Raw genomic sequence first — 24,163 nt, 5'->3', positions numbered from 1 at the left:
TCTGGAGTAACTTCTGGTGTTTTCCTGGAAACAAAACAGAACAAAAAATACAAACTGTTCAGCTAAATCAGAGACTCACAACCAGCTCTGCTTTCCCCATAAATTGGATGGGGTCTCAACTTTCATAAACCAGCTGCTGCATATTGTGCTTTTGGCAGTTGGGTTTCATCAGCATTAATTGCAAGCTGGACCTTGCACAAGGCAATAAACAGTGAGTTCTCTCTAAGTGGTTCCTTTCTGATTGGCAAGAAAAGAGCAGAAATGTGTGCCTGTCACCAGATTTTGCAACCTGATAATTCTTGGGAGGAAACAGCTAGGACGGGTGATATGGGCAATGGAGTGTTACCTGTGCAGGAGAGAGGTGCGTGAACTTTATATTGTGTTACCTCAGTAATGTTCATTAGCGCTCAACAGTGAGACTGTTAGCACTCATTTTTGGAGGATAATTGGTGTTCTAGAAGTTCACACTTTGGCCTGTCCCATAGATCCATTGTGCATTTGCATATACTGAAATTGGAGCCCCCCATGTTCTATAGGGACTGAGGTCTCTGCATATAATATTACCTTGAGCTATGGCCCTTTATTTCCAAATGGTTTTTCTTCCAGTTTGAGTTTCCTAACCCACCTGTTGTCAGCTGAAACTTTACTTGTTCACCTTTGAGATAAAGTAGAGGCATTTGGGTCATTATTACAGCTTTTGGATGAAAGTTGCATAAAACTCATTGTTTCCATGCAAGGTCTCCAGAATTCAGCTGTTTGAGCTGCCTTTCAACTTGAAAAGTCAAAAGAGGAATATACAGGTGGAGGACAAATCCAGGCAAATTTAAACCAGATTATTGATTCTTGTATGAACCTCATTGAACTGCGAAATGACTGTGGTTTGTACAGCTCTTTCCCAAAGCTTTATTGACCATGGATTAGAGGACTTTATGAGACATGAATTGCAGGGCTTTTATGGACTAGGCATTTCTAGGCTATCTCACACACTTCCATGAAAATCTTGGGGTGTTTTCTTAAGCTACCAACACAGAAACAAAGGAAATGAACACAGGAGAACAATCTTAAAGGAACATCAAAGGTCTGACTCCAACCTATAAAAGCCAGGAAATCCATAATTAATGGTTCCACTAAGACTTCAGCTCACACAGTCATTCAGGTCTGATCTGAGGTTATAGCTACAATCTGAAATGGCCTTGTGAAAAATGAGTCATCATTTAATGTCGCACATCATTATTAGTATTTACTTTCAGTTATAGCTTGGAGATTGTCCTTTCCTTTTTGTTCTGCCTTAACAACTGAGGCGTTTGAGTTGGCAGCCCTGAGTGGACCGTGTTTAGATTTGTGTGTTGGAGGGTTAGTACCGCTGTGAAGGATGAGAAAGTTTCTACCCTGTCTTTGACAGAGCTGAGATTTGCTCATCTCCTGGGTAATCGGCTACAGTGAAGCCTATTAAAAAATAAAAAATGCTGATGAAATGTGTGGTTTCCTCTCCCTTCCGCCTTCTTCCCCCAAAATCTAAACAAAATGAAGAAGTCCTGCCTGGCTGCAGTTTGTGTTTGAAATTGTTTGTCAAGAATCAAAATTAAGTGGAGATTTCAAGTAGCGGGATTTTTTTTCTTTAATGACTTGATTTTGCAGAAATGTGCAGATCTGAAGTCTGTCTTTGGGAGGAATTTGAACTTAGGCAAAACTTAAAACTTAGCTAGCTCCCATAGCCAAAATCCAGCTGGGGCAGCAGGGAAGGGAGGCAAAACCCTTGGGCTGGAGGGCTGCAGTCTGGCATACAGAGCGTGTTATTGTTCCTGTTGACACTGTGTTAGCTAAGCTTCCCCTTGTAATATATTTAATTAATTACAGATCATTCACTGGCTTTTCTTGATGAGCTGCTCAGTAAGATGAAATAATAGAGAAATGTCTGCGACATTTCAGAGTGGTCTCTGAGGGCCAGGTCAGGATCGCACCTTGGTTCTAATGGGCAAATAGTTTAAGGCTACAAATAAAACCAGCCCCAGAGAACAGAGAACCTCTGCCAGCTGCGGGGGGAGCATTGTAGCTCCCAGGGCCCCTAAGGCAGGGTGGGAAGACAACCCCTGGGAACAGGGAGGGAGGGGAGTGAGTGACTGGGAGGGCATTTCGGGAGGTGTGAGGTTTGGAAGGGGCGATGACAGCTGGGAGATGCGAAAGAGAGAGGAATACAGTGGTGGGAAGAAAGAATTAGAGAGGATGTAGTGGGCAAGCTCAGAGATTCATTCCCACTGCTGAGGAGATCTGGGTGAAGATGGTGTTTGGAAAGACACTGAGGACACACAGTTGCTTCATTTGCACAGGAATGGAATTAAAGGAAAAGAATTGTTATCAGAAGAGAAAAAAAAAAAAATCCTGACCCAGATGTAAGCTCAGCCCTGCAAAACCTGCCATTAGTAGGAAATGAAATTAATTCCCCCCGTAACTGGAAATGGCATTTCTCTGATAACCCAGTGCTGACTATTCAACCCCAGATGAATGCAATAGCATCACAAATATCCATTTCTTTTAGAAGCAACCATTATTTTAGGCCAAAAAAAAAAAAAAAAGGAAGTTACACCAGTGATGGATGAAGGGAGACAATGTGTAATAAACCGCACTAAGTGTGCCTGTACAGAGTGAACCTTATCAGTTTGGATGGAATTTAAACACTTAGTCTGTTATCCTTTCTTTCAAGACAATGCAGTGATGGAAAACAGAACTCTGTCAACTCAGACAAACTTTTAATTTCACTTAACTGCATCTGAAAGGTAAATTTCGGTAAATGAATCCAAATTGCTTCCTTTTCACAACACACGGTGCTGAAATACAGTACTTAACTTCATTAAAGAATAGACTGCTTTTCTTTGGAGGAGACCTAGACACTTTTGAAGTCTAACAGGTAAATTGCGGTCAGATGATTTCCCTCCATATGGTAGCTTTGAGCTTGAAAATTCCATCACTGGGGCCTTGTTTGTTTAAATTACTCTATCCGCCTCCTGCTAAGGATACTGCTCGGGGAGTGCATGTCTACCGATGCTCATGGGGAGGAGGATCACTCCCTTCTCCAGCCTGTCTCCCTGCAGCCGAATAACTCATTGCCACCATTGCACTTTTTTGCCCTTTGTTCAACCAAGGATGAGGATGCAGCTTCTGGACCGTTCTAACCTGTTACAGTGAACCTGTCTCCCAAAGGCATCGCTCCAGCAGCCAGGAGCAGCGGGACGGTAGGTGTGTTGGAGTCCCACCTTCCGTCCCTTCTCACACCTTGGTGGTGTTTGGGGCTTCGCTGTGTTGTGTGGCCCCTTGGCTTTTCTCCAGCACTTCTGTCTACCATTTCTTTGAGTGTTCTCCTTCCAGGAACTTTCATGATCAGAGTCCCTATCAGTGACGGCCCCCAGTCTCCAGGGCATGGCATATGAATCCCTGCTCATCAGAAAAATCTCACAGTTTGGCAGCTTGGGTACAAAACCCTTCTGTCATGCTGAATGGTCCCAAAGCACCTTCTAGACAAATGCTCTCTCCTGGTTCCTCAGTGGAAGCTGAACCTTTTTATCTTGAACTGGCCTAAAATCTGCTCTTAGTTTGTCCGATTTTTTATGAACTCTGGTGGATATACAGTCGCGAGAAGACGACATTTTGGGCAGTGCAGCAGTGCGTCAGTTAGTCCTTTTCTCTCCCCGTGTTTCATTCCTCTCTTGAACATGCAATCTTGCTTCTGTGAAAGCATCCTCAGCTTCTCCTGAGCAGGGAACAAAGCATGGAGAATACTGCATTTTCTCCTTCTTGGTTTCTTACTATTTCCGTTTGAATCCCCCTTTAAGATGAGCAGATGGCTTGATGCCTCCTTTAAACAAGCACTGATGTTGGCAATTCACTCATCACCCTTTGCACAGCCCCAAGTACTCAAGCCCTCCACTGGAAGTAAAATAAGAACATGGTATAACTCAGTGCAGTATAAATAAGAGGTAAATCTCCTGACTGTAACATATGATACAGTGATGACATTATCCTTCCTCCCTAGATGGTTTTTATTGAGGCTTCTTGGATTATCAGGTTGGTCAGAGTGCACAGAACGTATTAATTAAAGCTGTGAAACCTGGTCTCAGCACAGAGTTCTCTCGTGCATCGCAGTGATGGATGGGAAGTCCTGACGTTCATGTCCAAAACTCTTAGCATCTCCATGCTAATAGACCCTACCCTCCCTGTCAGCTGGCCGTGAGTGATAACTTTTTTTCCTTTGTAAAGTCAAAGAGTAAATTTGTTATCCTCCAGATGGGGCTGAAAAGATGTGCAGCCACAATTTCACCTGCTAGACACACCAAAAGATCTGTATGTTTTATTTTGTTCTGTTGTTGTTTTGTTTAACCTGCTGCCACTGTGTGATGAAACAAACACAGATGAACTTAAAAAAAAAAAAAAAGCAAAAGCCTTGCGTATTTACTTTCACTATTGCTTAAGTGTCTCACCACCAGTATGAACAATTAATATGAAGCAGTATGCCAACCCTATTTTAATGAAAGCTATAAATACTGGAAAATAAAATCATTAGAGGTAAAAAAACATGGAATTCTCTTGGAAATAGAGACATAATTTTTATATAGATTTCAGTTTTATTTCATGAGACTAAATTCTTTATTGGTAATGCATTAGGTATTTTATTTTTGTGAAATTTAAATCCATCATGAATATTAAATCCATATTTTTGAAGGCGAGCAAACAACAAAATCAGAGCATGCAAAAGCTAGGATTTTTGAGCAGTGAGGTATTTTTCAGCACTGGATATCCAGGAGCACTTTCTAATCCTTCCTCTTCAATGCTGATTAAGATTGAAAACACAAGGCAAGATGTTTTATGGAACCTATTAAGGGCTTTCTCATCCTTTCTTGTTTTCTACTTCTCATTTGGGATGCGTTGAGTAAAGATAATCTGTGTTATATATTTATATCTGCCTCAGTTTGGTGTATTTCTGACTCAGACTGAACATAGCCCTACCATTGCTAGCTTGGTTAAGCTGCCGAAGATCTGTCTGATGCAGCACAAACAAAATGTTTGCTTAGGATTCAGTTTGAAGAAGGAGCAGCTACTGAGTTATGATAATCTTTTCCTCCATGATGCACATTCCCACTTGTTCCGCTGTTTCTCAGCCAGCACAGTCTCATTTCCTCATCCAGTGCCAGGACTCCTCTTGATTTTGGACAACCTGCTAACTTTTCAGTTCCATGGTTTTCCATTTTCTGCTTAAATTTGCTCTTTCTCCAATATTCTTTCTACCTGCCTTATTTTAACTCTGCCTGCATGCACTCAACATGGGCCCTGGAACAAGAAGTAGGAAGGGACCCCTCCAGCATCTCCATCTTCATCTCCAGACCTCTGCACTCACCTTCACCTCCCTGAGCTCACCATGCAGGAGGCTGTGATCCTACAAACACTGCGCTTCACTTTGCAGTCACTCCATGCCAATGAAAGTTTGGGCTTTTGGAGCCTACAGCCTTCAGCAGAACCTCTTTGAGATGGTGGCATGTCTCACTTGTAGCTTGTTTGTCATCTGACATTACCGCAGACTGCAGTAGGTAGGAGGCACAGCCAAGCACCCTCCTTCTTCATTTTTAACCAGGAGGTAGATCTCCTCCATGTTATTTAATCATCTTTGCTTTTTCTACCATTTTCATGCAGATGTGTATGTGGCCAAGAACACTGCAGGCTGGACAAGACAGTCAGCACTGGCTCTATTTATTCTTGGCTGAATTCATGGACATCGTAAAGCAGTCCAAGTTCTTTCTGTTGGTCCTTTTCCTTCTCTTGACAACTTGTCAGCCTTATGGGCTGTGATGGTGGCTAGTGACAGGAGTGTTGGGGGCGAACCAGGGTCTAGATACCTATAATAATAAGTCATTAGCAAAACCTTTATGCTTATGCATTGGATCATGTTTTTATTTCTCAGGCATCAGAAATGCACTTAGAGTTGGCATTAAGCTGGAGAATAGGTGCCTGTGAGTATAAATGCAGAAGCAAGTTTATTTTACCTACAGCTTGTTTTAATGCTACTATGGTTTGATAGGTTAGACTATTTTTGAGATTCCCATCCGCAACTACTCAGTCATAAAATTAAAGTTTCAGGACTGGACCTGTAGTACAAGATGTATCCTGTGAAGCTAGGCAAAAAAAAAGGAGGGTGTTTATTCCACCAGAAGAGTTAACACTGTGAGTTTGGCTGTCTTCTGTGTTAATGCACATCTTTTTCTCCAGCTCTTTTTAGTCTGCTCCAGCAGTGTATCCCGCTGTGGTCTGGTATGCAAGAGCTTTGCTGTGAGGTTTGCAAATACTTGTATTTCTGTGTTATGAGAACAGAGTATTTGTGTGTTACTGGGGTGTGTATTCCTTCGGCGGCTGGAAGGAAGGGCAGACCATGCATGTGATCCATGCACATGTTTATTGTTGCCTGTGAATAACCATGTACAGCAAATGGACTCTGGAAGAAAGCTTGTTGGCAGATGTCGTCATGGCCCTTCCAGTTTATAAATATGAGCCTTGACATTTATATTTTCCATATCCAGGGCTTTCACTAGCCAGATGTTCTGAGGATTGGCTCCTTGGAGCCTTTAACTATGACTCCTTGTAGCATATTGTCTATCACACACACAAAAAAATAAAACCATATTCCTGGCTCCTATCAAACAGATAAGAATGGAAAAGGCACTGAGTACCCTCAGGTAAAGGGAATTCCTCTAAAATCGGAACCTCTTTACGTTCACTTAACTGAAAAATAAGTTGCCTGGTTTAACAGGCAGAGAAAATTCAGTACACAGTAGCGCTTTTACCCTGCTGCTTGGTGTGAGTGGAGTGTGGTTTGTGTTAAGCTTGCAAGGCTGCCTGCAGTTGCAGACGTAGTGAGAAGCGCTGAGCAGGTTCGTGCCCAGGGTCAGCTGGATTCCTTAAACACACAAGTTGGTAGTAAAGCACCTGCGCTGCCTAAATTGCAATTCTTGATGCAGAGATTTTTCGTTTAGCAACATGTTCTGTATTGGATGGGGTGGCGGCCAGCTCCACAATCTGACTCCCAACAGCACTACTCGTCTGACAAAATGTGACTGTTTCCACCTTCATCAGAGCAAACTGCATTGTTCCCTGGACTGGTACAGCCAGCACTGACCCTACAGGGAGGTTGGACCCTTGTGCACATGAGGTTTGGAGCTGTTGGGGTCAGGAGCAAGACATTTCCCCACTTCTCAGAGTATAGAAGCAGCAGAGACCCATCTGTGCCATGGCTGCTCCTTGTACTGCACCCATCAGGGAGAAAAGTTAATGACTCGTCTCAAAAGTGGGATTTGGGTTGAAGGTGGGACATCTGTAAGGACACTTCACTCTGTGTTAATACCTGTCTGCCTCGGCAATATGTAGATGTGTTGAAGGGATCACTTACCATTTAAAAGCTGGAACAAACCTTCTTCTCAAACACTGCAACCCTAAGCTGAACTTATTGTATATTTGAGTGTTCTTCATATCTAGCAGCATCTAAGCCCCAAAGACTGCAAATCTGCTGTTCCTCAAGGTAAAGCTCTAGATTTGGCAGAGCTACATAAAATCCATAAAATGTAAAAAGCTTCATCTTCCAGTGAAAGCACTTGAGTTACCTTAAAGAAAAAGAAATGTCTTTAAAGTTCAGTGGAAATGCAAGCAGACAACACTGTCAGTGCTAGCCCAAAGGAAAAGAGTAAGGGATATGGGATTTATTTCTGGTTCTGCTTTATTTCTGGTTCCCCTTCTGACTAGTGAGTTGCATGCCCTGTGAAATTAAGTGAAGAAAAGTATGACAGGGATGTTGTGGTGGGCAGTTAGTTTATAAGAGGATTTTAACCACAGTTACACTGTGGTAGCAGGTTTACCTAAAAAGACAGATCGGTTGTGAAGTGAGAGATTTGATTCCCTGAGGGTCCCAGCAGCGTGGGGTGCACCGCCTGCTGAAAACGCATCAGGACCCCGAAGGGCAACTGTGGTCCACGGCCAGTTACTCATGGAATGAAGAGGTAGGATTTATTTAAATTCATATGGTTTTAATGCTATAAAAGCTGGGTTCCTGCAATTACGAAAATGCCAGGCAAAATTCCGATTTCACTCAGATCTCCTCTTTACAATTCCTGAATAACTTAGCTGAACAAAGTTAGCATTATTGTACCTGGGGCCAGAGCCCGTGGTGCTGGAAGGTGAGGGAGCCAAGGCTGTTGCTCTGAGCTGGTGGGTACGCAGGATGCCCCACGCAGGACTGCTGTGGAGAGACATGGTGCAGACCGTGCTCACAAAAGCTCGGCTCTGCAGAGACGCTGTAAGGTCCTGGTTATGACACCTGACAAGGAAAGCTTTTGCAGCCTTTCCAGCCCTGCAAGCAGCTTTTTATGAGCCACCGATGGCATCTCGGGGCTTTCAGTGGGTTCGGAAGTGCTTGGGGAGAAGGAATTTATGCTGTGGCTAGTATCATCGCAATTGCTTTGCAAGCAGCAGGAGGAACCCAAACCTTGTGGGCAATGCAGGAATTTAATATCCTTGGCATTTCTGCCTGGTAGATATATCCCATGAACTGGTTTGTTTGTTTGTTTGTTTGTTTTAAATTTATTTTGAGAGTGAGTCCATTGGAAAGAAAAAGAAGCCAGTGCTTTTGTTAGTGGAACAAGCTTGAATTCAATACTGCTCCAAATAACAGGTTCAAAGATCTGACCCAACCTTAATTATTCTTACTAAGAGAGACTCTGGAAAAATACAAGCAGTGAGCAGGAAAGCAAGCCCAGTGAATTAGAGAGAAAAATGTGATACAGACTAAGTGGAGAGAAAAACTGTTACGTGGAGATGGAAAAAGAACAGGGAGAAGGAAAAAGAAAATTAAAATCAAATGGAAAAATGCAGTATATTTGACATATATTTAAGCCACTTTATATTTTGTTTGTTCATTCTGTTCCTTAATACATTGCACAGCCATCTTCTTAGTGGCAGTAATTGTGTGTCTTAGAGAACAGTCTTGGAGAAAATACTTAATTTGACAGGATGTTTTAGGCATTTCCCCACTACTGCCTATTCTAAATCATTTTAAAATCTGGAGGGGAAAGTTGATATCTTTTACAGTGTTTTACAAGAAAGTGACAAGGTCAAATATATACATCTCTATGAATGTATGTGTTCCCCAAGCACATCTAAACATGCACAGTTAATTGTGTGCATCTGCAAAAAATATTTGAGCCATAGGGCCCACACAATGCCAAACAAACACTTGAGTGCACATAGGAGAGGGCAGACCAAGTCACTCTGGTTCTAATTAATTGAAAGGTTGAGCCCAAGACATGAAATATGGATTATGATTTTGACGACCCCAAAAATGCAAATTGTTTTGCATGTAGGGCTGTATTGGTGAGAGCAGGCAGTTTGCAAAATACAGACAAGAGATATTCTGCTCATGCTTGGCATTTGGTTTGAAACCACCTGATTGCAGCACTGTCAAATGAACTGTACATTTTGTATAGCAGGATGCCCAAAATCTTCACAGATCGCGTCACTGGCAAGGTTTTTGCAATACTAAGCCCATCTGTGTATGCACCCTTGATGTTCTTCCTTACTTTGGCTGTTAGAACTGCAATCATTATCAGTCCAAGGACCATCGAAACATGTACTTGGTTATTTGAGCCATTCTGATGAGTGCCGTAATTGCACATACAAATCAGGTACATGACCAGATGTGTGCAGTGGGTGGGGGCGAGTTTGTGGATGTTTTTCAGCCCACATCACTATTTAGACTATCATGAACACATCCTGGCTTGGATGTCTGTGCAGAACTGGTGAAACAAAGGGCTCTGTGCTATCCCCTCTTAGCAAGGGCCAGGCTCTGGGTAAAACTGGGATGCATTATCCCAGCTCTGTGATTGCCTCGTTCCAGTGCAGAATCATGAGGGGATATCCTTAGGATGTTAGAGAATCATCAAAGCATTTCTTAGAAGGGCAAAGGAAAGAGCTAATGTTGTCGTCTCCTGCCTTGGGACCACCCAGACACTCCACAACAAATCATAGGTCTTCAGCTACAGTATCTTGCATTATTGTTCACAGAGATTTTAAATAATTTAATTTTTTTTACCTCCTTTTTTTTTTTTTTTCTTTTTTAAAAGGATGACATATAGTTTCCTGACAGGCTGGTTTTAATAAGGTCAAAATCTTTGTTGTTGCCAAATCAGAGAGGACTATAACATCTTTAAGTCATTAGATGGGAATGGGGTAATTACTCAGAGGGTGTGCTTCAAAGGTTATTAGTTTTTACAATGTTCTGTGTTTTTACACCGTTCTGCAGTTGTCTAGAAAGGAGTGATGGGCCTGATTCTGCTGCTGCCACATGTGTGGGTGCAGGATTTGTATTTGCAGGGGTTTCCTGAAGGATATCAGGGCGGCAGGTTGAAGAGGGGCATACGCAATCTCCTCTGGGGATGGGGGAAACCTAAACTTGACTGAATGTGCAGGAAACTTTTCTGTGTGCTGAAAGTTCATTTCAGAAAAGGGTCCTCAGGCTGTGCTGGAGTTGTTTCTCGCCTGCTCCTTCCCTACCTGCTACCTGCATCTGCGTGTCCACCTTTGCTCCACCTGTGGCTTGAGAGATGTTCTGCATTTTAGGAAGCATCTGCATTTGTCCGTGCTGCACGGCAGTGTCACTCTGGGGCTGAATTTGTCATCGCGGAGGTATTTTGCAGGTGGCCTGGGCAATCGGGACCTGCAAATCACAGTGAGAGTCTGCAAAAATGCTTCATACTGGGTTAATGCTGATGGTATCACACTAACGCTTCAAGGTCTTGACTCAGATCAGAGTCAAGGGAGTAGTAGAAGTAAAGTGATTTAACAAGATTTTGATGGTTCCTTGGTGGGTGACACAGGGATAGAAACCAAATCTCCTGGCGTCCAGCCCATGGCCCATCCAGAGAAGGGGTCAAAACTGCACTAGAGGCATTTGAGCTGGATTTCAACATTAGACCTCCTCCTGCTTACACCAGTGTGGCCTCCCTGGAGCCACTGGGCCAGGTAAGCCACCTTCTCCTCCTTTGTGCCAAAGCTCAGAGCTTAGACCCCACAGAGGGGACACCAAGCCATGCCAATTGTTGGGGAGTTGCTAAGGGACCGAGGAGGGGAACTGTGTCCCCACCAGCCGCTGCTTTTTGCACTGCAGAATCAGCAGTTTTCCTTTTCCACACCCTGTGGCTCCATCCCAGTTTAGGAACCTGGCCTTACCAGTCAAAGCCCTCACTGGCGCTAGAGCTTGGCTGGGGTTCAGGAGACCTGAATTCCAGAGATAGAGATCTTCAGAAGCAGCTCATCTTGCCTACCTTATCGACATGCCTTTAAGGGGAAAGAATTGTCCTCTTGAGACATCTTGTTCCTCATGAACTGTAGCGGGAGCACAGTTGAATAGCTCCAACTATAAGCTTGCATCTGAGATGGCTGCAGTTAATCTCATTCTTTAAATCCTATTCAAGGCCAGGGCATCAGAAGGACCACCCATGATTCTCTTTGGAGGCATCTTATGCCTGTCCTGCTGACAGCCTCAGGTCCAGTGTGTTCAGGAGGTGCTTCACATGGTTTCCTCATCCATCACATCCCTGCACATCCTTGCTTGCTGTCAGGCTCTAGAGGTGCCAGAGCATTAAAATAAGGCTGGATCAGAGCTTGACGTTCCTCTGAGGTGGGCAAATGGTTCCCATTTGAGTCTTGTCAGAAGGAAAGCTCAGATCGACAGCAGTGGGTTGTTGAAGTGCTCCTGATGCTGCTGCCTGACTCCTCTATGGATCGCGTGGCTGCAGCTGCCTCTGCACGACTCCGCGGCTGTGCTGCTCCTGGAGGGTGGATGCTCACAGTGAGGAAAATGGCCAAAGATCTGTGCTCCCAGTAACCCTGGGGAAAAGGGAAAATAGCAGAGATAAGGCCCTTCTTTGGCTCATCCCCTGTCTTCTCTGTTGGCCACAAACCAGTGTGTGATATTGCTTACTCATCCAGACGTGCAAAGGCAGTTTACTGCACTACTGCATATAAGTAGTGGCCTCCTCTGGACCAAAGCTGGATTCCTTAATCAGATCCAGGTTGGATTATTCTTTTTTTTTTTTTTAATGAACTGAACCTTGCGAGTGCATGAGCCTCTTGGCCTTGATCCCACAAAGGGCTTTAGGATGTGCAGAGTTGTATGTATGTGAATATTAGCCTTGCTGGGACCACTTGTGTGCTTTCAATGTTTAGCATCCTTCTAGTTTGAGGTCAGGAGACTCAGCATCTTGAAGGATTCTGCTGCAAGAACAGTATCTGTAAGGAAGGCAGTGATGAAGAGGTAGATGAAGCTTGCGGGGCATAGGGGCTATGCTGATCTAAAGAATTTCTTCCAGAAAAACATCAAAAACTAATATGAAAATTTCAGGAGATGGGGACTTCACTTTCCTTTGAAGAGGTTACTCTAGTGGTCTTCACAGTTAACTTCTCGTGACTTATTTCTAGTGTCATCTTTTTTCTTTCTAGTGTCATTTTTTTTTCCCCAACGTACTCTTTTTTCCTCTTGTTTGAGTACTGATTCTTTTCTTTCAAATGTGTGGTCAGACTTCTTGCCAGCCAGCTTGTTTACATACTGCAATGAGTTGGTCCCAGGGTTTTAAGCAGATGTATTTTTCAAATCTTGATTAATAAATTTTGGTGACATAAATAGGTCTGGTTAGTTCCAAGAATAATTGTCTTCGCTAGAAGAACATTATTTCTGATCACCAGAAAAATGATGTGATCAACTCCTTTCACATCTGTTCATTAAATGAAAAAGAAAAAAAAATAGGGCAAAATTTGTTTGAAAAGAAACAGGAAGCATATGCTTAATATCACTTTGAAAAAAACCTAGCCATCATAAGGTTAACATCAAATCACAAATGCAAAACAGCCATTATTGTATTTACTCAAAAATTTTCTCTCCGTTTACTAGCTCTTTGGGTTTTTTCCATTGAAACATGCGTTTTTTTTCCAGGGTTCAATTTATGCTGGCACGTTGTCTTGATAAGCTTCTTTCATCAGATGCTATTGTAAGAAAGGCTGTCTGAATCCACATTTGTTTACATTTATTAAAAATAGTTGTCATGTGTTTATATAGCTCCTTTGATCCAGAAAAAAAACCCCAAATATTTTGTAAGTTATGCTTAAAAGGGTCACTTCGTCAGCCCTGAACAGAAACCATGTTGGGCTGAGGCATGGCAGCAGATTAAAAATGCATAGAAATATTATTATAATTTGGTCACTCCTCACCCCCTCAGAGCACCATCAGTTTTCCATGAGCTTCAGGACAGTTACTGGTACCACAAAGGTGGTTTGGACTTTGAGGGCAAAAGGTAGTGAAAAGACCATCTTCCTAGATCTTGCATGTTTTTCATGTACTTTCTTTTGCTTTGCAAATAAAGAAGCAGTTGTACCTACTGCACAAAGCATGGGGCTGGCAATATCTCAGCTAGACCTACTGTTTCCAGTTTTGGGCATCTCACTCCAAAGAAGACAGAGATCGACTAAGCAGAGCCAGGGGAGAAAAGAAGAAAGGATGGAGGGAGAGCACGTGAGGGCTTGCAGAGAAAGGTGAAGGGAATTGTTTGCTTAAATCAGGGAAGGCTGAGGGGAAACATGGTTAAGTCTTCAAAACGTGTGAAAGGCTGCTGAGAAGAGGAAAGGAATAAACCTGTCCATGGGGACAGAAGAAATCATGAACTTGCACTGTAGCGAGGGGGATTTGGTGAAACATTAGGCAGTAATTTTGGACGTCAGGAATGGTGAAACGCTGGAATAGATGTCCGCAGAGACTCTGGAATTGCTATCATTGTAGGAGGTTTTTTTGGAGACTGGATTAGATGTATGTGTCAAGAGGGGTTTAGATCTTGTTCCTGGTTTTGGGACAGATGGACCAGAAAGTCCCAACTGGTCATATCTTCTGTTATTCTGCTCTAGTGTCACATGTGGTCAGATGAGCTCTGCTTATATGGATAAAACAAGTCACACTAAAAATTTGCTTATTTGCTCCTTGTAAAGTCTTTGCAAACTAAGCCAGAACACAAAGTCCCCCAAAGGGTTGCATGCGTTTGTTTTATTTTTTCGGTTTTAAAATGCTCAAAATCATCAAGGTGCTTCAGCACGCCCCCAGTGTAGAGGACTTGAATCATGTAATTGGATTCAGTAGGGTCTGTTCACAAAGCCTGTGCCTGGGGCCCCATTTTGGGGGAAAGTTTTACACGTTCTAATGATAGTGAGACAATGTATGACTAATGCACTGATTTGAAAAACTGCCCTATTATCTGATCAAAACTACAAGCTCATGAATATGATACCGCAGGTCATTTGGCTAAAAGATAACTGGAGTCTTCCAAATTTTTAAAACAATCCCATACACAGAAGCAAAAAAGAGAGGTAGGAACAGTGAAGCCAGTGGTTGCCTGTTCACCACAGATCATGTGGAATGCTTTATTAAAGACATTTTTATCAGACACCAAAGACTCAAATACAGATTATCCTGAGCTGGCAAGAGAAGGCGCAGTAATAATTTAGATGATTATCCCTCAGATCTGTGATTCATTTTTATTATTCTCTGTGTACATTTCAGGCATGATCAAAACCTCCCTGAGCATGATGGAAAGTTTCCAGTTGAGTTGAGGGGACTCTGCTGCTCCTTTCATCCTTAGGGAAGGTCTGAGTGTCAATGGATCCTATGTGCATGTGCAAACGTGCTCAGAGGGAGTTTGGAGAAGTCATCTCCTGACACCAGGGCCACCTCTAAGATTAGGTCGTAACCTAACCTGGGGTCTCTGGTCCCTCTGTTAACTCACGGAAGAGAAAGACCCCACAAGCAAGAGCATGAACCTGCTAGAGACCTGCACTGGAATGGGATGGGCCATTTTCTGGAGAGGTTTCTCTGCCCATTCACCACAGAACAGCCTCGTTACAAACTTGGACCAGAGGTTTTACAAGGAGTTTTGTAGCATCTGGTAAAGGGGATCATTCTCTTTAAATAACTCTAAACTATCTTGGCAGTCAGCTAGAAGTAGAGTTGCATTTAAGAAAATGTCTTATATGGATAAACTGTGATTCATGTGCTGTTAGCATGCTTTGTACACATTAATGGAAATGCACTCTTTTTCTCTTGTACAGCACTTCAGGATTTTTTAAAAACAAAAAAGCCCACCTAACACTACATTTTAACAAGGAAGACTTGATAGAAATCTAATGTCTTGAAAACAGAAAATGACCTCACTGTCTGAGAAGAGTGGTCAAAAATTCTCATGTATTTTGACAGGAAACCCTGGGATTTTAAGTAGACTGTAGGGGTTTTTTTCCCCAAAAAAATTTACTTGTTTTCAAGGGAGGAAAAAAGAATCAACAAAAAAACAACAAAACAGTTGACTAGAAAATGGCAACATCATACAGAAACCTGAAATGTTGATTTAAGGCTGCTTCAGGAATTTCTTAGATGTAGTTGGCTCGTGAGCGGGCTTGTGATTCTTTTATGGGTTCCCTGACCAGCCTGTGCCCCCCATGGGCCGTCTCACGCAATATATCCCTGAGGTGCAGAAAGTTTGCGCAAAGGACATTTTAATCTCACTGGAGGATCAAGTCCACAGAATGTGTCAGGAGCAAGATACACCCAAACTGCAAGTATGAATGGCATTTTGGCAATGTTTTTAAAATTGAAATTGAAAACCAGACCCTCCTTGCAGTTTAAAATTTAATTTAGGGCTAAATTGTGTAGTTCTGTAAAGCGACAAATGGTAATGTAGCGATGAGTACAAGCACCTACCCATACTTACCTTAGGGAAAACTGTTACGGGGCGGGGGGGAAATATTGTGATCCCAGTGTCAGTGTTGCCAGATCTGTGCAACACAACATCACGCAGCAGGATAAACGAGATCTGGATCAGAAGCTGGGGTATGACTGCATTTCTGTTGTATTAATCAGAGCGTGTAGTACTTAGTTTTGTCAGAAATGTGTTTTAATGATGCTTGATATTCACTGTGGGAAGGCCATTCATATTTGATGTCACATATATTACAGGAGCTCGGATAGACAGTACCTAATCTGGTATCATTCTTGCCAGCAGTAAATTAACCACACGAAGCTGGACAAATTTGAAACAGCGGCATTAGCTTATCCCAGATCAGCTCTTTGTATTGTGACTGCAGCAGTTTTGATGCAATATAGCAAGAGTTGTAAAGCTATGTGTCTTGCATCATCAGTTCAAGACAGAAACCAACCGCTCACCATGGGAATTAGATAAGAGCTTTCTCCAGCAAGGCTTGATTCCAGAATTTTCTATTTGCAGCAGTTTGTTCCTCTGGAATGAGCATCGCTTTCCACTATCAAAGTCCTTAATACTGGTCAGGTGGACTGTCTGCATCCATGGAGCAATTCCCATGTCTTTAACTCTAGACTGCCTGTCCCTTTTACTCTAATTCGCTGCACATTAGTTAAGATCACTTCTAGTTACAGAACAGCTCTCCCACCCAGAAGATGTGGTAGCAGTATAAGGGATGAGGGAAGAAATGAAATTGATTATCCCAAGCTGCAGGATGAAGTGTAGCGTGCAGTGATTGTGTATTGGATTGGATGTTGACCCATGTGTGTGTCAACCAGTGCCTTTTCTGGGTGGACTCTGATCTTCTCACAGCTTGTGATTGACTCAACACATTTGAAACATCTGAGCTAAAAGCTATCTTGTTAATTGCTTAGACAAAAAAAAGACAAGAGCCTTCTCTATTTCTGTGCATGAATCTGGAGGAAGGTATTGTTCCTTTTGTCTGACGTTATGCAAGACACAGCCTTCTTCTTCCAAGGTCAAGGTCTCAGATACTGTAGCTAAATACTTACAGCACTGCATAACTTCTTACCCCATGGGGAGGAAAAAAAAAAAAAGAAAAAAAAAAAATCGTTATCTTCAGTGCCTCCAAATCCCCTTTATGGAAGATTTTTAAAAGTAACACAGAGAATCTTCAGTTACTAGTGTCATGTCTTGTTTTCAGGTGAACTTGTATTTTTTCTCCTTGCTCCACAGCCTTGTTTCTAAATCCAGAAGCCACCTCACACTCTGTGACAACTGGTGGATTATGGGTTATCCAATAATGGATGCAATGGAAATATTTTATGAAATGGAGATTAGAATTTGAAACTTCCAAATCAATTGTAAATTGACCTTTTTGACGTTCAGTGTCATGGGAATCACAATGAATTCCAACCTGCCCATTCAAATCAAATTACTAACTCAAGCTACAATCAATAAGCAATCACACTGCTATTGAGGCAAATCCAGAGACAAGGAAGCTACATTGAGTCTGGTTTTGGTATTGTGATACGATCCAAAACGTCTCAAAGCCACGAAAAGAAATGAAGCTGCTTGGTCTCCTGTGCTCAAGGTTATCAGATGTGTAATGGGATCCTGGGAAATTCCTTATGGCTCATGAAAGAGGAGAAGGACATGTGTTATGGCCTCTCCTGGATTTTGTATTCAGTCCATGGTAAGTCACACCTCTGAGACATGACAAATTTTGAGACCCTTGGTGGCAAGAAGGTGCCTAAGAATATAAAAACAGTGTCTTGCATCAGCATAAAAATACTTCCGTCTCTCATGCTGGCCAACAGCATATGCTTAAAAAAAATAAGTGCAATAAACTTGATATATCAAGAGTGATCCTTCCTTTGGCCATATTCTACCAGCAGCTGGAAGTTGAGGGTCATTCTGAACCAGAGCTGTTTCCAGACCATCAAACTTACCAGCCCCCAGGGATCTCTCTGCCTAACATGTGCAAATAATAATAACATTTGTGATTGTCATTGCTGTTGTTACTACCACCTAGGATGACTGCTCGCAGAGTAGAGAAAGGGGTTCTCCTGTTTAATTTCCTTCTTCTGTGTTTTCTTTTAGCACCACCACATTGCCTTCCTATATTAGGATAACCAATGGCTACATCACAGTCAAACCTCCCATCTGGATTTCCAACCGGCTGGATCAGAGACCACGTCCAGATCGCCCCTCCCAGCCTCAGCCCACGAGCTCAGCCTCAGCCAGCCTTCTGTGGCCATCAGTAACTTCTCTCTGCATGGCCATAGCTGCTTTTCTCCTGAATCTACTGCAGCCATCCTGACCACATTAGTATTATGTGCAATCCCTTGGAAATAGAAAAGAGAGATAATTTATGAACGACTTGGAGGTTATGACAACAACAATTACAAACTGGACCTTCTCGGTGAATCAGTAGTGCCTTCTAGCTGATTTTATCTCTTTGCCCAGATACATTTTGAAACTCTAAAGCTTTATTGTAACACTGACTTACATCTTCTTTTTGTAGAAGGATCTTTATTTCCCATAGTGCTATGGGGTTTTGTAAAATATACGTGTTCATATAAAGAAAAAAAAAGAAAAAGAAAAAATGTATTTATTCGACTGGTAAACTTATTTTTTCTTGTTGTATATGTTAATAACATCCCTATTAATCAGTAGCGATGGTGAAACAGATAAATTAATATTTTCTATATTTGTTTTCTAACTGACAACTCTGCAAATGTCTGAACTGACACCAAATGAATGCCTTCTTTGTTTCTTTAACCTTTACTTTTTACAGAAACTGCACAATAAGTACATATCTGCTGAACTTCTTTATTTTACTTTTTTAAATCTCATTAGCATAGCTTACACTGAATAGAGCAGATCCTGCTCTCTGTGGCCTATGCCCATCAGAAAAGTAGGTGCATTCTTAACTCAAGTTAGCTGCTACAACTTAAAATCCCAGTTATTTTTATGACTTAGTCATTAGTCAAGATAACCTTCTAAATTCCCCTGTTCTCTTTAACTTAACTGTTCAACTTCTCTGGAAATTACCAGTTTCCCTCTTTGCCCTGGGATTAATTCATTAGCTAACACAGATTGCAACACCTTTTTCTTAATAAAAAATTGCTTTTAAATTCTGGATTAATCCCACTGGAATTATTTTCTTCTCTCCCTCATCTTATATAAACACAATCCTTCAACCTTTCCCAGCATAAAAGAGAACAGAACTTAGTCTGTCTATAGGGTATAGATACTACATATATATAATATATATATGTAGTATCCTTCTAATCTATAGACCTTCTTTGTACCGGTTGTATTACTGCAGATGGACAACCTGGAGGGCAAAAAAAAAAATCAACAAATTCCTCTTAATCTTACTATCATGATGCTTAGAGCCAGTATCTCTGTCCTGAATTATGACTTGTCCAAAATCTGTTCAAGACCACAGGAACCAAATGAACCCGTGTCATGGAGATGTACAGAACATTCCTCCATTTGTAGACTATGGTGCTTCTGTTGACTTAGATGGAAGAGTTATGACACCTTGCACTCACTGAAAAATTTACTCCCTCTCCAAGCAGCTACTTTTCATTAATGGATTGTACAACATCTATGTGGGGGGGGGAAAAAAAAAAAGTCCATCTGAAAACCTATCATGTTTAATAAGGCATGCTAATTTTTTTCGCCCAACAAAACATAATGAAAACTCACTTTGGATACAAGAGCTTCAACCAGAAGATTAATTTTAGTTGAAATAGTGTTTTTCTTTCTACATCACCTACAAACCAAAAATCCGAAATAGCTGATGGAAACATCTTAGTTAAAAAGAAGAGTCAAAAAAACCAGAAAAATATGATATAAAATTTGGACAAAGTATCAGATTATAAGGATGATTATAATAATAATGCTGATAAAAATCTGACTGGAAACAGTCATGTCACCTTCTCACCAGCCCTACAGCATGGAGATGAGTCCATGTAAGTCTCCATAGTGAGAGATGCTTTAGGATTCACTGTTTGTCATAGGACCAGTTAATCCAGGAAAGGAGGTTAGAAAATAATTAGACTAAAAAAAAAGGACATGATTTTATTTGCAACCATGATGAAATACTGAGCTTTTCCATCATGCATCCCAACCCATTCTCTTGCAGAGGCCAGGGAGAACACAAGTAACTTCTCTTTTTCTCACTGCACACAGTGACCTCCAGCCTTTATTTTTGACAAAAGGTTGTGTAGGTTTGTGGTCAATTTAAGTGGGTACAGTGCTATACGCTACCCTTATTGTTTTTTCAACACCACTTGATAAGGCTGAATGGAAAACTTTGAGCTTTGCTCCAAATATGAGCTTTGGGCACACCCTGTGCATACTTTTTTATTGTGTATTTTGGGTAGCAGAGGATGAGAGATGTTAGTGTTGGACAGAAGCCATTCACCTTGCATAATATTTATTGCACAGGGCTAGATATTGGAAACATGTTTTGAGAACTCTAATTTCAATTTTGTTTGAGCAATTACCCTAGAAATGCCTTCATTTGAATATAATGGCTTAACAGACCTTCAAATTCAACCTTAATGCATTTTAAAAGCTGATTGGTTCTCTTCCTGTATTCAAGACAGAGATCAGAACTGAATTATAATGTCTTATTTACAAAAAATGGAACTGGAAATAAACTAGGCAAATCTTAAGAGTGATGATAAGTTACACAGTAAAAGTGAATGGCAAACAAACTAAAACCCATTGAGTTTTATTTGTTGTAATGTGATGAAATCCAGAAATGATTCTGTGGTACCATCCCAGAAATAATTCCAGGTGTTGGAAAACTTAGAGTATAAATAGACAAGACCGCATAAAGATAAGGGAGAGAGAAAAGAGAGGAAAACAGAAACAACTCATCCAAGACTGTAAGGAAAAACACCAGCAGGACCAAAACTAGAAATTACAGTTCTAGAGTTTCCCAACCTGTGGCTTTCTCCATAAACCTCTGGGAGTTTTTTTAATATTAGGATCACAGAGATATCTCCACCCTCCCGGCTGTCATTACACTGCTTAGAATAGTCACTCCATTTGTCACTGATGAGGTTTTTTTTTTCTGAGTCACTCCTCCACTGGACAATAATACTCAATATTCGTTGTCTCATGGTATGTTGGGATATCACAGTATGTAAGTAGCTTAGATATCAAAGTATGTTTTAACATATTTGCATTTCCTGGCATTTTGTCCATAATTCTTATGAAGTGAATGAATGTTACTGTGACTCACCAAATTTCCCTTGTGCTGGTGCCCCACGTTTGTCATCCTGCAGTGCAGGTGTCAAAGGCATCTCCTGACTTCAGGGTCAACAGAACTTCTGCCACCTAAAAGCATCTTGCTCACCTGGTCGTCTGAGCTTCTTCTGGTTAGTGGAGAAGACATGACCTACAATAAATACAAGATTAAGAAACTTCCCATAGATCCTAGCTCAGGAACCCCACATGAATGTCTTCAACACAGTTCTCTAACCAAACTATTTTATTCTGTTGTCTTACCCTAAGGTACAACTCAGGGTAACTTATTTCAATGCATGGCATGTAATCATAGCAATTCTAGAAAATGAGACCCTCACTGTGATTGATAAAACAGATTATTTATTAATCAGCTACGGCAGCCCAGTATTAATTAAAATACACTAATACTGGTTAGCACAGATCTATGCACATCCATTGCAATGGATCATTAATTATACTCACCATGGGTTTAAAAAGTGTGCATGAGACTTGGTACATGCTCTTGAAGTAACACTGACTCCCAGCCTCATGAGACTTAGTTTTCTCTGTGGTTTCTCAGAAAACTATGAACCAACTGTTTGCTTTCTCTGAAGGAAAGCTCAGATTCCCATGTAATCACAAGATTCCAGAAGCGGGAGATTTAACAAAATATTCATGCCCACTATAAATAATAGCAAACACTAGTGACAGTATTTACCTCTGAGAATCACGAGAGAGTCACGCAATGTCTAACAATCAAGGACATGATTTTGGATGAGTCCAAGGCTGGATATTTGTAAGGTTCATGTTTCCAATGCAGCTACAACTGACACCAGTACAATTCACATTATATATAACTGTAACATTATAAACAAATGCTCATTATCTGCCAAGCTCTTGTCCTGGTGGAATAAATATCCCATACCACCAGCAACAGACCTAACGTCCACTCTTTCATTGTTCTAATGCTTTTCTTGCCTATGTTTAACTATGGATGCTATATCAACATGCATTGCCACTTGGAGAACCAGTTAGTAAGCTGGGACAGAAGATATTTTATATTTTATGACTGTTGTAGTTTTTCTGCAATCCCTTGGGCTGTTGAATAATGCAATACCTCTTTTGGCAATAAATGATGAACATGATTTATGATAACTATGCTTTATACAGGTGTCAAAATCTGCTTTGTTGAACTTCCCTTCCCATTTTTCCAAGCTCCACTGTAATTTAGGAACACCCAAGGTACAGAGTTGTATATTTATCTAAGTTCTTCAGTATACAATTGTGGAGAGGGAGAGAGACAGAAAGAGGGAGAACTTAATCTATGTTTAGTGCATTGATTAGTCGAATGATATGACCCAGTGATTACCATATACCACTGTTAGGGGGGAATTTCCCATCATATATTTATGTTAGAGAAACCAAAGTGCCAGAGTTATTATCTCAGCATAAATGTTATCATTCCAAACTTTGCTTAGTACCATATTTCTATATTATATCAAAAAAAGCATATGGGCTTGTCGTATCTTTGAAGTGATCAGTGTTCCATAGAGTGTGCTGGAGTTCAGCTTCAATTTAAGCTTGTTTCAGCTTAATTGAAGCAGAAAGATAATTGTTTAATGTTGAGATCATAGGGTGCATGTGTGTGTGCGCACATGCGTGAGTGTATGTGTCCACATATGCACCATGTGTGTTTTGTCCAACACAAATTCAACCTTCCCTGTGACAAGCTTTTCAGGAGGCACCTTATTCTAGCTAAAGGCAGAAAGGTCTTTCCAATAAGTAGTCAATACTTCTACAGGAATGATTAACCATCCTGCAGATTCATCCTCACAGTGAATTTTAACTTGCATGTTTGTCAGTTTTCAATTCAAATGTATTTCAAATATTTTTTCCTGTTCCGCCTCCTGCTTTCGTGAACTGTTTTGAAGAGTGTAATAAAAAGATGCTTTCTAATATTATTTTGTCAAAATATTTTTGTAGCATAATATATTAATAAAATGTTATTATAAATCCATAGCACAAGAATCTCGTATGACTAGCTTCTTTCCTTTGCACTAAAAGCTAGGGAATCGTTGAAGAAGGGGAACATTCAATTTGTAGAGCTTAACATGCGCTACTTAGGTTACATTTCCTTTTGCCCAAGACATGGGATGGAGGAAATCATACTCTAGGAAGGGTTCCTCATTAAAAAAAAAATTGGTTTTGTCAAGTCCATCCCTGTGGAGATTTGGAAAATCGCTCTGTGTACCTTTCTGCTGGTGAGAAATTGCTGTCCCAGGGTGTAACAAGTCAGTCTGGAGCAGCCTCAGCCTCTGATCCATATCGCTCGAGAGAAACCACTGGGTTAACCTCATGGCATGTTCAGAGTGGGGCTTGGGGAGAGGGAAAGGCTCCGAATGGCAGATACAAGACCTGGGAGCTGAGCTTGCCTCTATCATATCAAATGCTCAGTAGGAAAGCACGCAAAAAAACCCCACAAAGGCCCTTTTGGGCATGTGGAGGGGTGGGAAAATGCAGGATCAGGGATCTTAAAGGACTTTGACCTGAATTTGGAGAGAAAGCTCTGGTACGTGGATGAGACTGAGGGAGAGGTTTGGGGTGTTTCATTTGTATGTCTTCTCATTTGCACATTGCCCAGGTAGTGCGGGGTGAATCCCGCAGCCTTTGGGTCAGACACAGTGGCACATGGGACCACAGCTGGGAGATGGAGCAGGACAAGTGCGTGGACAGCCAGAAAGTGCTCCACAGGGGCAAGTACAGTGACATGGCCAACCTGGCAAGGCTTAACACCAGTAGCCCACACCGTGGCACAAGCTGCTTCACCTCCCCTTCCTGGGCAGCAAGGAACAGGCCAGAAAACACCGACAGCCTCTGCAAGGTGATATTATGTTCTGTGGTGTCTCCGGACCTTTGTCAGCCTGAGTGAAAGCAGAACTGAACTCTTTCCTTTCAACGACTCCCCTCTACTGCTACATCAATTTGCCTGGATACTCGTGATTGTAAAACAACATTGCAAGCCATGGAGCTACACCAGTGACATTAGTTACTGTCACTGCTCTTGGTCCTCAAGCACT

The 24,163-nt window shown here is 41.6% G+C and overlaps 1 protein-coding gene across 1 annotated transcript in view; it reads left to right on the top strand.

The window, feature by feature from the left end:
• The window catches only part of TRABD2B (TraB domain containing 2B), a 277,943-nt gene extending 259,631 nt beyond the window's left edge, over positions 1-18,312 (top strand). The window contains exon 7 of the mRNA XM_065656878.1: positions 17,937-18,312. Within this exon, the coding sequence (XP_065512950.1) occupies positions 17,937-18,156 (220 nt within the window). The 3' untranslated portion in view covers positions 18,157-18,312. The remainder of the gene's footprint in view (positions 1-17,936) is intronic.
• Positions 18,313-24,163: the final 5,851 nt, after the last annotated feature.

The sequence above is a fragment of the Caloenas nicobarica genome, chromosome Z (genome assembly GCF_036013445.1).
Source record: "Caloenas nicobarica isolate bCalNic1 chromosome Z, bCalNic1.hap1, whole genome shotgun sequence".
In the NCBI taxonomy this organism is placed as follows: domain Eukaryota; kingdom Metazoa; phylum Chordata; class Aves; order Columbiformes; family Columbidae; genus Caloenas; species Caloenas nicobarica.
Note: the sequence above shows the minus strand (reverse complement) of the source record. Positions and strands in the feature narration are given on the sequence as shown.